The sequence below is a fragment of the Taeniopygia guttata genome, chromosome 24, assembly GCF_048771995.1.
Source record: "Taeniopygia guttata chromosome 24, bTaeGut7.mat, whole genome shotgun sequence".
Taxonomy (NCBI): Eukaryota; Metazoa; Chordata; class Aves; order Passeriformes; family Estrildidae; genus Taeniopygia; species Taeniopygia guttata.
Window position 1 is genome coordinate 3,142,605 of NC_133049.1, and position 12,712 is coordinate 3,155,316.

Below are 12,712 nucleotides of genomic sequence, written 5' to 3' on the forward strand. Positions count from 1 at the left end.
GAGCACGAGGACTCAGGCTCTGCTTTTCCATCTCCCAGGCTCACACTGGGTTAGTTCATCATCCTTGGCTGATGAGCAAGGATTACACTTGTGCGCCGTCCATGGCCATTCCATTTCTAGACTGTATTATATTATTAGTATTAATAATAATAATGATGGGCGCTGGCTGTGCTGGTTTTCTAGCTCCTGAGGAGATGAGAGAGCTCTCCATTAATTCCTGCAATATTTCAGCTCCTAATTGCGCTCAAGCAGAGACAGCCTTGAAAGTTCTCACCATCAGTTCGGGCAGAGAAGGACTGATACCTCTGGCAGAGCTCCTGGAACTCCTGTAGCTGCAGGGCTGTGGTCAAGCCTTGCCCTGAGCATTCCCGAGTTCCAGGTGCTTCCAGGGTGTGGTCCCACAGAGTGAAGCAGCTTTATGGATCTGGTTTTCCTGCAAAGGTATAGGAGAGGGCAGAGGAATGTTGTCTTAGTCACCTGGTGCCACCTGCTTTACGAGCTGGCAGGGACTCTTTATGTCACCTAAATATTTGGGATGCTGTAGCTGGCACTAAGGAGGCATCCCTGGGCCAGAGCCTCTTGCAGGGATGGTATCCCTAATGCTATTGTCATCTGAGCATGGTTCACATCAGGCTGTGCACAGGGCAGAAACAGGGGTCATCTCCAGCTCAGAGCATCCTGTCTCAGTCCAGGACAGGCTCAGTTTGGCTGTAGCCAAATTCCCAGGATGCCAAACCCTGAGTCCCTGCACTTCAGGCTCTGCTTCTCCATCAGCTGATTACTGTGCACATATCTCAGACTTCAGTGAAACGCAGGCACGGGGGAACTTTCATACCCCAATTTCCTGAGCTTTTGCAGGTGGAAATCTGACCCTCACAGTTACTTTAATGAAGTCTTTTGCTGGGGAACAAAATGCACTCGAGCTGCTTTGCCCCCTGATCAAACCAAGCACACAATTATGGCTTGACTATGGCAAGAGCTAATTCTTGCCGTGTGTGAGCCAACTCTGGAACTTGGGAAAGGGCCTTTGGTGAGTTGGGAAGCAGTGTTATCTGAGCCTTTGCACAGCCCAGAGTCAGATTTGTGCACGGAGCATCTGAAGGCCACCAGCTGTGTCCTTACTTTATCAGCAGGCAGCGCTGTGCTACAGAGAAGCCGATTCTAGGTCAGCCACAAAAAGGAATTATTTTTCCCCTTCTCTTTTTTTTTTTTTTTTGCAGTGCTGCAGGGCCGCTGGATGTAAAGCTGTAATTTTTGTGTCTGTAAAGAATATTGATTTTGGGGTAACGCCTTCGTATCTCACCCTTCAGTTGCATTAAGTTATGATGAGCTTAGCAGTTTGCACCACGAGCCACTCGGGTGGGAATTTCAGCACAGGGCTGAGGACGCTGGTGGATGTCAGCAATTCATCTACAGGAAAACTCACTTCACTCCTTTGCAAAGCTCACAGGGCTGCCTTCCCTGTTAGGTTAGCCTGGGAAGGTGGGATGCACACATGCATGCATGACTTCCTCAGTTCAGGGAGCAGTGGACATGCAAAGTCCCAGGGATGCTGTGTGGAAGTGGCAGCTGCGAGTTCTGGCGCAGGGAGAGAGAGCTGAGGTGGGATTTCATCACAGCAGAGCATATCTGCACTAGTTTGAGTTGACCATAGTGGCACCTGGGATTGCAGCAGCAGGATCCTGGCAGATGCCTGGGGTGCTCACTGTGTCGAGCTGCTCCAGGGCATTACAGGAACACCATCAGAGCTGTTCGGATATTTCCATGGTGGGTGGTGGAGTCTGACCACTCTATTCCTGCAGTGTGGGAAGTGATGCCATAAAAGCATCAGCCGGCGGGATGCAGCGGTGTGTGCCCTGCTGGGAGCCTCCCACGTGTGGGTTTTGCCTGCATTTGCTAGGAACAGGATGCACACGGTTGACCAGTCAAGCGCAGCGAGCTGTGGCCCGTCAGGTCTCGCCGGCACAGACAGCAGTATCCGGGTGGGAAGCGAGGGCTGGCCGAGCTCACGGCATCCCCCTGGGGACCGGGGACCTGTGCTTGGCCTCTCTGCCACTGGCACTCACTCCCAGAAACAGCTGTCCAGAGCTAATTTATTTCCTAATGCTGCAGCAATGTTAATTTATAAATTACACTGGTAATTCGGGCTATTATTAATTTCAGATGGTGTAGGGCAAGCCTAATTAAAATATGACACCAATTGCCACACATATGTACCAAGGACTACCGTTTAAAATTTATAGGAATATTAAGTGTGACACAGGGCTTGGAGATGCTCCGTGCAGTAATTACAGCATCCTGGCTGCAGGAGATCCAGTGGGGAGATGTAAACAACAGGAAAGGGAGATGTTGTCCCTGTTTTGGGGCTGAAAAAAGTGATTTCTGCTGCTGGTTTGGGGGAAGAACCTGGGGAGTTTTGTGCCCCAACCTGCTCCTGGCCAGCCAAGCACTGTATGTTTTTCCAGGACTGTCAAAATAAAGAGAGCTCCTGCAAGGAATGGGGCTGAAAAATGCCAGAGTGAAGGAAATGGCACTGATTGCATCTTTCTGGCTTTGAGTGAAACAAGAAGCTGCACAACAGCCTGGATGGGGAAGAGGGGGACAAGTGCAGCCCCCCCAGAAATGAGCCTGGGGTGGCACAGGGATGAGGTGGTTCAGCTAAAGGGAGGTGTTGGCACCACCACTAATGGGAATAGACCTGCTGTGAATTAATTGAAGCTGAAAAATTAGAGAAGGGTGTTTATGTGAGCTGAGTTAGCCTGGAGGTATCTCCCAACAGGGGGGATGTGCAGAGATGAGCTCAGGTAGTTTTGCAGGGTGCAGGTTGCCCACTTTGGCCACCCTGAGCAGCCAAAGGACATTATCTCCAGCAAGTGATGCTTTCAGTGAGGCCAGAGCTGCTGGAGCAGTCCAGTGCTTGCAGAAACCTTTCTTGGCAAAGATTTTCTTGGAATGGAGGGGCACAAGCACAAGGGCATTCTGTGCTGGGACTGGCAGGCTGCGTGTCCTAGTGCAGAGTGACATGCTCACAGCTGGTGACCAGCCAGTGGGCACAGGTTTGTTGTGCCTCCCAGGCCTCACTCAGGGCCCTCTGTCTCTGCCTCTGCAGCCGTGGGCTTCATCAGCGAGGATGAGTACCTGGAGATCACAGGAATCACGCGGGAGCAGTCGGGAGAGTACGAGTGCAGCGCCTCCAACGATGTCTCAGCGCCCGTCGTCCAGCGAGTCAAAGTCACCGTCAACTGTGAGTGCCAGGGGACAATCAGGGGACAGGGGTGGGGTGGCGAGGGTCACCATGCTGCCCTACAAGGGAGAGGCACTTGGAAGCGAGGCACACAAAGGCCCCATGAGAGACAGACGGCAGCAGTTTTTTTGAGCAGGTGGTGTTTTGCCCTATTTTCCTCTTCTTTTCGAGCTCCATTTTTTTTCTACCACCTCCTCCTCAGCTGTCTCCATCAACCTGGGTTTTCTGCCCATGGAGAGATGCTGTGCTGATAACCTCTGAGAAGAGAAGAGAAGTGAGCAGTAAATAGAACTTTTGTTTTTTCTGTTAGAAAAAATGAGAGAGAGGAAGCAAGCGGCATATTTCATGTTCAGACATAGATGAAGACCCTCCTAAGCCCCTCTCTGGTCACTCCATTAGCTGGACATGTAACAGCCATGAGGTGGGTTTGGAAAAGAACCCCCATGAAGCTGAAAACCTCTGGACAGCAGGACCAGAGTGGCAGGAGCTGAGCACGGGCTCAGAGATGATTTTGTGCAGGGAGAGAAGGGAGATCTTGAGGAGCAAGGGGAAGGGATAGTGCTGTAGTTGTTGTTTGTTTGCTTTATTATACATACTAGTAAAGAAATGTTATTCCTATTTCCATCTCTGCCTGAGAGCCCCTTTGATTTCACGATTCTAACAATTCAGAGGGAGGGAGGGGGTTTACATTCTCCATTCCAAGGGAGGCTTTTTCTGCCTTCCTTAGCAGACACCTGCCCTGTAAACCAAGACAGACAGGAGTCCCAAAGGCTGCTGGGTGCTCACCCCAGGTTTCCCCTCTTCCCGCAGACCCGCCGTACATCTCGGATGCGAAGAGCACCGGGGTGCCGGTGGGGCAGAAAGGCATCCTGCTGTGCGAGGCCTCCGCTGTCCCCTCGGCCGACTTCCAGTGGTACAAAGATGACAAACGGTAAGGGCCTGGGGGGCACAACACGGGGAAAGACACTGACCCCACTGCACCCAGTGCTGGCAGCTTCAGCTCATAACCCTTGGCACAAATCTGGTTTGGATACTGAGGCAGGTCCCCCTGACAGCAGCAGGCTGTGCTTGTCTGGGGCAAATCCAAACATTCCACCAGCTGGAACTGCCACCACCCAGGATCGATTAAAGGATTTTTATTTAACTCATCAAATTTGTGGAAGGGTATTTTCCCAGGAAACCTCTTTCAGCCCCCACCGGGGGAGGATTGTTGCTGCCCGTGCCTCTGTTTGAAGGTGTTGTGGTAAATCCCTGCTTGGGTGAAGCATAATATCCAAAATGGATATTGGCAGCACAAATCCAGGCGCTTAAGAGTGGATGAAATCTCTGTCATCTCTTTAAATGCTTTGGCCAGAAGGCAGCTCTTGGAAAAGCAGAAGAAATGTGGTGTCAGTCAAGAGACAGGGTTTGCTATGCCCCAGAGACAGCCTGCCCTGCTTTGGGGTGAAAGCAAACCTTTTAGATCAACCAGCAACTTCTGTGTCCTGCCAAAGCAACAGCACAAGGACACGGCTGGGGAATGAGGAGTGGAGCAGCACAGCCCAGGGTAGGCCCCACTCTGGAGAAATTGCCTTTCTCTGAGCCCAGGCAAAGGGGTGTTACCCAATTTTTGTGTTGATTATCCCTGGAAAGCCCAGAGGGGCCGTGATGCGGCCAAACACAGGACAAGCCGCACTAGTCACTGATAAGGAGGGGTATTTTGACCAAAAAAGATGCTCCAGGAGCTGGAGGGAAGTCTGGGCCTGCCTGCCTCACCCGGTTTGAGAGGAAAGGAGCAGCAGAGGGTACAAAGCTGCGGATGTTCGTGTGGCAGATGAAATGCTCTGCTCAGAACTAGGTCAGATCACGAGAGCCTGCAGAGCAGCGACAGGAGCGGGCTCAGCCCGCCTGATCAGCACCCAGCATGGATCATAATGGGAATCCGGCACTTCCCGTGAGGAATTAGCAAGTAAGAGCTGCAGGAGCTAAGCAGGACAGGCACACCAGTTCAGGGAAGCCCAAGCACTTGGTTAATGCTCCAGCATTTGTGCTGGCTGAGGCCTCCCTGCTGTGATGGGCGCCTATTGCAGCACCCATCGGGACACGCAGGGATGAGAGAAGAGGAAGGTCACAGAAGGCATTCTGCAGAGCTGAGAGGACTGAGGACATGAGAGGGAAACCAGGCTCTTCTGTAGGGTGGGAATGAGCCTTTCTCACGTTCCCTCCCCAGGCATGGGAGCATCCCTCTCTCTGCACAGCATGTGGCAAGTCCCAGCAATGTCCCATGACTCTGCCGCAGTGAGGATGCCTCTGATCAGCATGGGGGTGTCACGGGCTGGCAGCTGGAGACCCAACAGAGCAGCATCCATCTTCCTTATCTCTCCCAATACCTTCCCCTCTCCCTCTTCTCCCAAGCTCCATGTCCCCACTCACAGGCACAACCAGAGGATAACTGGGCATAGAAAATAGCAGGCACTTCCCTTCCTGATGTCACCCCAGTGACCTCCCATTTCTCTTTTCTCCCAGACTGGCTGAAGGACAGAAAGGGCTGAAAGTGGAGAACAAAGCCTTCTTCTCTAGACTGACTTTCTTCAACGTCTCTGAGCAGGACTACGGCAACTACACCTGCGTAGCCTCCAACCAGCTAGGGAACACCAACGCCAGCATGATCCTCTACGGTGAGTAGGGCTGAGGGAATCAGCCAGCAAGGGGGAATGGCTTCACAGTGACACCACCGATGGCAGAGACATGGGAAGGGTCTCCCATGTCTTTTGGGGGAGATGTGTATTTGCTGTTGATCCTTTCTGCCCTTGACATGTGGGCTGGAGGTTGTGGTGAGTCCTTGGGATGGGGAGAACCTCCTAAGATGCCTCCTGATTCAGGCCCAGTGTCTCCCACAATTCAGAGGTGTTTGGCACTGTGCTTGGGATATGCCATGAATACCAAGTTAAGAGCTGGCTGCAGGTTTCCATCTTCTTGAGTTCCTAGAAGAACACTGGTGTGAAAGCATCCCCCCTGTGTCAATGGGTGGGAGGAGAGATGCTGCTCAGTGTCATTGCTGCCCCGTTCCTGTGTGAGAACAAATGGGCTCCCTGTTCCATCACCTTCCAGGTCATGTTTTCTGCTCCTGCCAAGCAGATACATCCTTATAGGAGGTGCCAAGGGAGAGGGGAAGGTGTGGAGGGCAGGAAGGAGGAGAAGGTTTGTACCCTTGTCCTAGGACTGCTCTCCCTGCATGCTGGAGCTGGGATGAGAGCAATGCTGACACTGCTAATGGATGGGAGGGGCTGTGATTGATTGACATATTTGTCAGACCTCTTCAGGTGGCAGCAAAACCACAGTGGGGGCTATGCTCTCGAGGAGTCAGAAACTGATGACAGATCTCATCCCTGGGCACTGCTTGGGGATATTTTCCTGCTGGGGTATGGGGTCTGTGGTTCTTGCAGCTGAACCATGCAGGACAAGTGGGGACTGGGGACCTCAAACTCTCCCCGACGTTATCCTCCTCCTTGCCACCCAGTTGTTGTGCCTGGTCATCTCTTTGTCTCTTGGTATTGTACGGTCAGAGGGAGCAGAGCAGAGTGATAGATGAGCCTTCCTTGTTCCCACGTCCCTCAGGGCAGTCTGTGCCCCAGCCATACAAAGCATCTTGGGACAGGGAGCAGTCCCACAGTATGTTCTGGGTTCTGGAGTGTGCTGGGGCAGTGGGAGGCATGTGGAGACCCTGGGAAGTGCTGTCCATGTCTTGGGCAGGGGCTGGATAGATTCCAAAGGAGCAGTTTGTTTAAGGATGGCAGGGGATGTCAGGCTTTGCCAGGGGCCACAACACAGCCGTGGGGTCAGGGCGGCATCACAGGACAGGCTCTTCCTCCCCTGCCACTGGTACTGGCAGCTGTGCCAGGTTCCCCTGAGCTGTTACAGAGGAGTTCCATCCCATCTTGGGTGCTCAGACCCATTTGCTCCTCCAGTAAAGTCCAAGCTGTATGTGATGAAGGTTCACCTGTGCTAAGCCATCGTTACCATTGCTTAGGAACTATCTCAGTTCTCTTTTCTGCCACCCTTCCTGGTAATCCAATAACCCCATGTCAGGGATACCAGCACCTCTGGCACTCCAAAGCCACCCAGGCCTGGCTTCACCTGTGCTGCAGGCGTAGGGTGGCTGTGCTAAGTGCCTGACATAGCCTGAGCCACATTCTTAGCTGTGATGTTGTAGCCTTCCAACATGTTTCTGAGGTTAAACTCCTGATTAGTGGGGACCCTCAGTTTGGCATCTGCAGATCCAGGCTGGATGAACAGCCTAAAAGTAAAGATGACATCTCCCTGCTGAAGAACTCTTGGTTCCTTGGGTTCTAACCCATCTGTGGGACTCATGCTGTGATGGCAGTGTCAGGTGGGAGGCAGAGAAGCATCCTGCAAAAGTCTGAGCTTATTTTTTGATCTCCCCTTAGCTTTGTGGTCTGACTGTGAATCCCATCAGGGAGCAAAATCAAAGTCCTTTGACCACCCATAATTTCCATAAAGGCTGCATTGACTGAATGATCCCTTCAAATCTTTAATAATTGAGCCCCCTTGGGGGGTGACAATTCCCTGAGGAGACTGTGACATGCAGGGTCCCCCATCTCCTGATGCAGGGCTCTCCAGCACCTCCAGGAACAACCTCTTCCTATTTATCAGGAATGTGATGGCCCCAAGTGTCACAGGGCCGAGCTCACCCATGCCTTACCAACCAGCATCTTCAATCCGGGGATTAATATGTCTTTATTTATTGATATATTTCTTTATTTAATGCAAGATAAGAGGGAAGTGGATGCAGTGGCAGCACTACCTGTGCATGAGAAACATCTCTTCTGTGATATTTTGGAGGACAATTTTGTGAGTGGCCCCTTTTCCCTGAAGCTGGGTGTTTTGGAGTTTTTCCCCCACGAATGGAGGTTTAATCCATGCAGGTACCACGACATGAGCCTTTTTGGGATTGTGCGAGAGGCTAATGTAGCGTTCATCTTTTAATCCTTTTTTTAATCTAATTTTTCATGGAGGTCAACGAGTGCTTTATTTAACATGTAGCACTCGTTATTCCAGACCTGCCGCCTCATTCAGCGGCTCATTTGGTGCTGTCTGGGATGTGATAGAGTGCTCAGGGAAACCACATCATTCTGTGGAGTTGGAGAAAAAACTAACCCTCTGCTTCTCACCCATCACACAGTCCGTGTTGCTCCCAGAGGGGGCTGTCAGACCATAAATCTTTTTGGGACATTGCAGGATTAGCAAGAGGGATGGAGGAGAGCTGAACCCCCTGCATCCCCCTATCCCAGCCCCTGTGCTTTGCCTTTTGCACAGGGTGCAGCTACAGGCTTTGCCAGGTCTGAGGTCCCATATTCATCTCATCTCAGAGATGAGGAGACCATGGCCCCTCAGCAGTAGGGTGTGATTTGGGCAACAGATCCCATTTCTACCCCATCCACTGGTTTTCTCACCCCAGGTTGAGGGCAGGCTGAGGGAGGTGTCTCGAGCCTGCGCTTTCCATTGCCCTTTTGCCTTAACTTTCCCTTGTTCTTTAATTTTTAGAAGAGACAACTACCGCTCTGACACCCTGGAAAGGTCAGTAATTTGGGGTCCCCCCCAATGCCAGTGCTTCCCCTACTGTTCCCCTTGGGCCCCTCTGGCTCCCACCACACCTCATCTCAATGGAAGCCACAACACCCACCCTGTGGATCTCCTGCACCACATCTCCACTGCTTTCACTGGTGTAGGGATGAATTAGGGCTTTCTTAGCCACCCTCCCATCCTGCCCCCTCCTCGCCAGCCTATTGTGCCTGTCTGGTGGTGGTCTGTGCCTTCTGCATGCCTGTCCCCATCCCATGGTGTCCCGCTCCCTCCCCATTGCCAGGGCACAGCAGGGATGTCTTAGGGCTGCTTTCCCAGTGCTACTGTGTAAGTGGGCCTTGTGGCAGCTCCTTCCTCCTCTGGGATGATTCTAGTGCCTTTTTTATGTGATGAGATAGGGGTGGACAGGCATTTGGTCCCCTTCTTGGTGTTATTCCTGGCCAGGACAGCCAGCTCTCTGCTGTGCCATCTTACTGTCCAGCCAACTGACTTGGTGTCATCTTGATTTTGGGGTGGCTTAATTTGTGATGAATTGAGTGGTCAGTCCTTGGGATGACTTGTAGATGTCTGTGGAGGTAGCATGTGAGACCTGCATTTGTGAGATGTGAGGTGTCTGAATGTGCTGGAGAGTGTTACTGGTGGGAAACCAGATGGTTACTGATGCTCAGTGCCCTGGTCAGGTTTTGAAGTGAGGGGAGGTGTCCTGGGGTTTCAAAAGCAGTTGATAATCAGACCTTGTGGTCAGCCCTGCTTCCACAGGACATGAGCATGGATGCCTTCCTGGGGTCTTTTTCCATCTTAATCTTCTCCTGGGCCAACTATTTGGTGAAAAAATTGGTGTTTTGGTGAAAGCCATTGGCTGAGACACTCCACATCCTTTCCTATAGCGAGCTTTGAACTCCTCGCTTCTTGTGGTCCCCATAGATGGGTGGGCTTGGCTCTTCTTGACTACCCTCCTCATCCCATCTCCTTGAGGTGGTCTGGGCCCATACTGAGCCCCACAGAGACTCTAAAGAGGTGCAAAACACCAAGTCCTCAATGTAGTGCTGCTGGCTGTGTCTCTGCAAGGCGGGCAGGTGGTTACTGTCCCTCCCAAGGGACACTAGTGGGCAACAGGGTGGTCACCCTGGGGTGGGCAGAATGTGCTGGGCAAAAACTGTTATCTCCCCTGCAGGTGTGACTGGAAAACTGGGATGAATTTGGAGGATGAAAGGGGCTGAGGGAGGTTGGATGGTGGTGATGCACAGGAAGCAGGCTTGGAATGAGGATTTTAGGCTGAAAAGAGACCGCAGAGGGTCTTGTCCCGAAAATGAGCATTTGTGGGGTGAGGGATGGCTGTTCCCATGTTCTTAAGCAGTACAGACAGAGGGGGACACCCAGAGAACTCTCAGAGCAATCCCACCATGTGCAACACCACCGGGGCCCCAAATAGCGTGATATTTTTTTTTGTTGCTTTGTTTTGTTTTAATCTTTATTTTCATGGTTTCTGCTATTTGTTGACTTTGTGACCAACCACGGCGGGCGTTCCTGTCCCTTCCCGCAGGCCCTGGTGCAGTGCATGACGGCAACAACGGCGCGTGGCGGCGAAGCAGCTGCGCGTGGCTGCTGCTCCTCCCGCTCGCCCACCTCGCCCGCCACTTTTGACCCGAGAGCCGGCCCGCGGAGTAGCGGCGGCGACGACCATGGCCAGCGAGTGCAAGCAGAAAGGAGAGGAAGAAAAGAAGAAGAAGTGTTCACCGTTTCCGAAAATAATCATAAGAATTGAGAGAGTATCCGGCCAGGCCACCTGGGGGAGGGGGAGAGAGGAAAAACACGCAAAAAAAAAAAAACAACCCCACAACGGGAATTTGGAATGGAGAGAAAAGGGAAAAAATTAATAATCCAAGGCTTCCTGCTGAAGATGCAATGCGACTGAGTCTTTTTCTTTTCACCCTATTATTTTTTTTTTGTCCCCTGCCACTTTTTCCCCCTGTTTTCACCATTCTCTGCCACGGGCCAGCACACAGGATGGATGGGGCCATCAGAGTGTGGCACTTGTCCCCTGCCCTGTCCCCTTCACTGCTGCTGCCCGCCTGCTCCCTCCCATGGGACCCTCCATCCAGACACACTGGTTTTCTCCTTTGCCAAGATTTCCCCGTCTTCTCATGGACTGTGCCGCCATTTGTGTTTCAGAATATATATACATATATATATATATCTCCATGTATACATATATATATGTATAAATATCTAGATCTTCAACAGTTACCACACCACCACAAAAGGAAAGGGAAGAAGGAGACCGGCGTCGAGCCACGCTTTCATCGTACCATCCGCGGACATCATGAATGATAAGGGATTCTGAGTCATGGTTAATTTTATTAATTGTATTTTCTGATACGAGCCTAGAACTCTTAGTTCCTAAAAAACAGAAATGCAAAAAAAGAGGGGGGAAGAAAAAGGAAAAAAAAAAAAAAAAAAGAGGAAAAAAACAATCCAAGAGAGGGGGAGCAAGTGGCGAGAAGTTTGTTTGCCGAGGAGACGACCAGCCAAGGAGGTTTGTGAGCCCGGCGAGAAGCAGGAGGAGGAGGAGTCCTGTGCTGAAATACCCCCAAAACCGGCCCAAAAGCGGTCGTCTGGACAGTTCCTGCCGAGGGCACAGACGACACGTTGAGGTGGAGGGAGATACTGAATCTTTTTATGGGATATATATATACAGTATATATAAATATACATATATATATATATATAATTTTCTTTTTTGTTAGAGTTCTAGCCACAGTTCCCAGCAGGGTCCTTCCGCTGCCATTACTGCATGCTGTATATGGAGTTAGGTGTGTATTGGTTCTCAACGAGACAAGTGTCTTGGTCCACACATCCCTGAACCCCCTCGCCTTTCCACCCTCGGGTCACCGGGGACAAAGGGTCATGGGGGACCGGGGCCCCTCTCTGTCGCTTTTTGCCGCGTGGCCCTGGCCTTTTCGTGGTGGAATAAAGCGAGCTGAGGGACAGAGGGAGGTCTATATAGCTCAGTTTTATATTTTTATATATATTTATATATATATATATATATATATATATGTGTATGTATATGTGTGTGTGTGCGTATGCGTGCGTGTGTGTATATATATATATATATATATATATATATACATATATATATATATAATAAAACCATGAAAGAAATGAGAAAAAGAAGACGAAGCAACTGGCCCCTGCCGAGGTGCAGGACCTGTTGCCTCGCCGTCCATTTCAGCGGGGGTTTCTCCTGCAATTGGTTTTCCTCCTTCAATTTCCTTTCCTTCCCTGCGGCCAGCGGCGGGGGCACGCGGGGGGCCCGGGCGCGGGCAGGCAGGCGGCGAGGGGGCTCTCTCTGCCTATCCATTAAAACGATTGTTCCATGTGGCCGCTCCGTCTGGTTGTGGTGCTCATTGCCGCGGGGGCCAGGGCCACTCCACGTTCTCCCCTTGCGCCACCAGGAGTGGGGAGGGATGCTGGAGGGGGAGTGGCAGATGGGAGCACCAAGTCATCACAATGGGCCGGGAGAGCGTTGGAAAGATGGACCTCACGGATGAGCCCAGCAGGAATGCTGTCACAGGTAAGGCTGTGGTGAGTAGATGGAGTGTGAGGCACAGCCTGATTTCCCTGCTCAGGACCCCACTCAGTGCCCCTAAGCTCACCTGTGGCTCTCTAGCCCAGCTGCACAGCATTGCAGGGAATGTTTGTGGAGCAGCTGAAGCGAATCCTGTGTGGGAAGGAGGGACCGAGTGATGTGAGGTGGGTGCAGGGAACAGGGTCCCCCATGCAGCGCTGCATACAGGCGAAGCACAGCAGGATTGTTTGGGTATAGGTGCATTTTGCTGTCCATGGAGCCTTGTCTCAGTCAGTGTCTTGGTTTTTGGTGAT

General features: G+C 51.7%; 1 protein-coding gene across 8 annotated transcripts in view; it reads left to right on the forward strand.

Annotated features, from left to right (window-relative positions):
• LOC100226286 (protein CEPU-1) overlaps positions 1 to 12,211 on the forward strand; it is a 363,323-nt gene extending 351,112 nt beyond the window's left edge. For 6 of the 8 annotated variants that reach the window (XM_030290832.4, XM_072918168.1, XM_030290835.4 and 3 more), the window contains 5 exons: positions 3,110 to 3,244; positions 4,055 to 4,175; positions 5,750 to 5,901; positions 8,789 to 8,821; positions 10,371 to 12,211. In XM_030290832.4, coding sequence (XP_030146692.1) covers positions 3,110 to 3,244; positions 4,055 to 4,175; positions 5,750 to 5,901; positions 8,789 to 8,821; positions 10,371 to 10,471 — 542 coding nt within the window. In that variant the 3' untranslated portion in view covers positions 10,472 to 12,211. The remainder of the gene's footprint in view (positions 1 to 3,109; positions 3,245 to 4,054; positions 4,176 to 5,749; positions 5,902 to 8,788; positions 8,822 to 10,370) is intronic. The other 2 variants (XM_041720916.2, XM_002197233.7) reach the window with 1 other exon arrangement.
• The last annotated feature ends 501 nt before the right edge of the window (positions 12,212 to 12,712 follow it).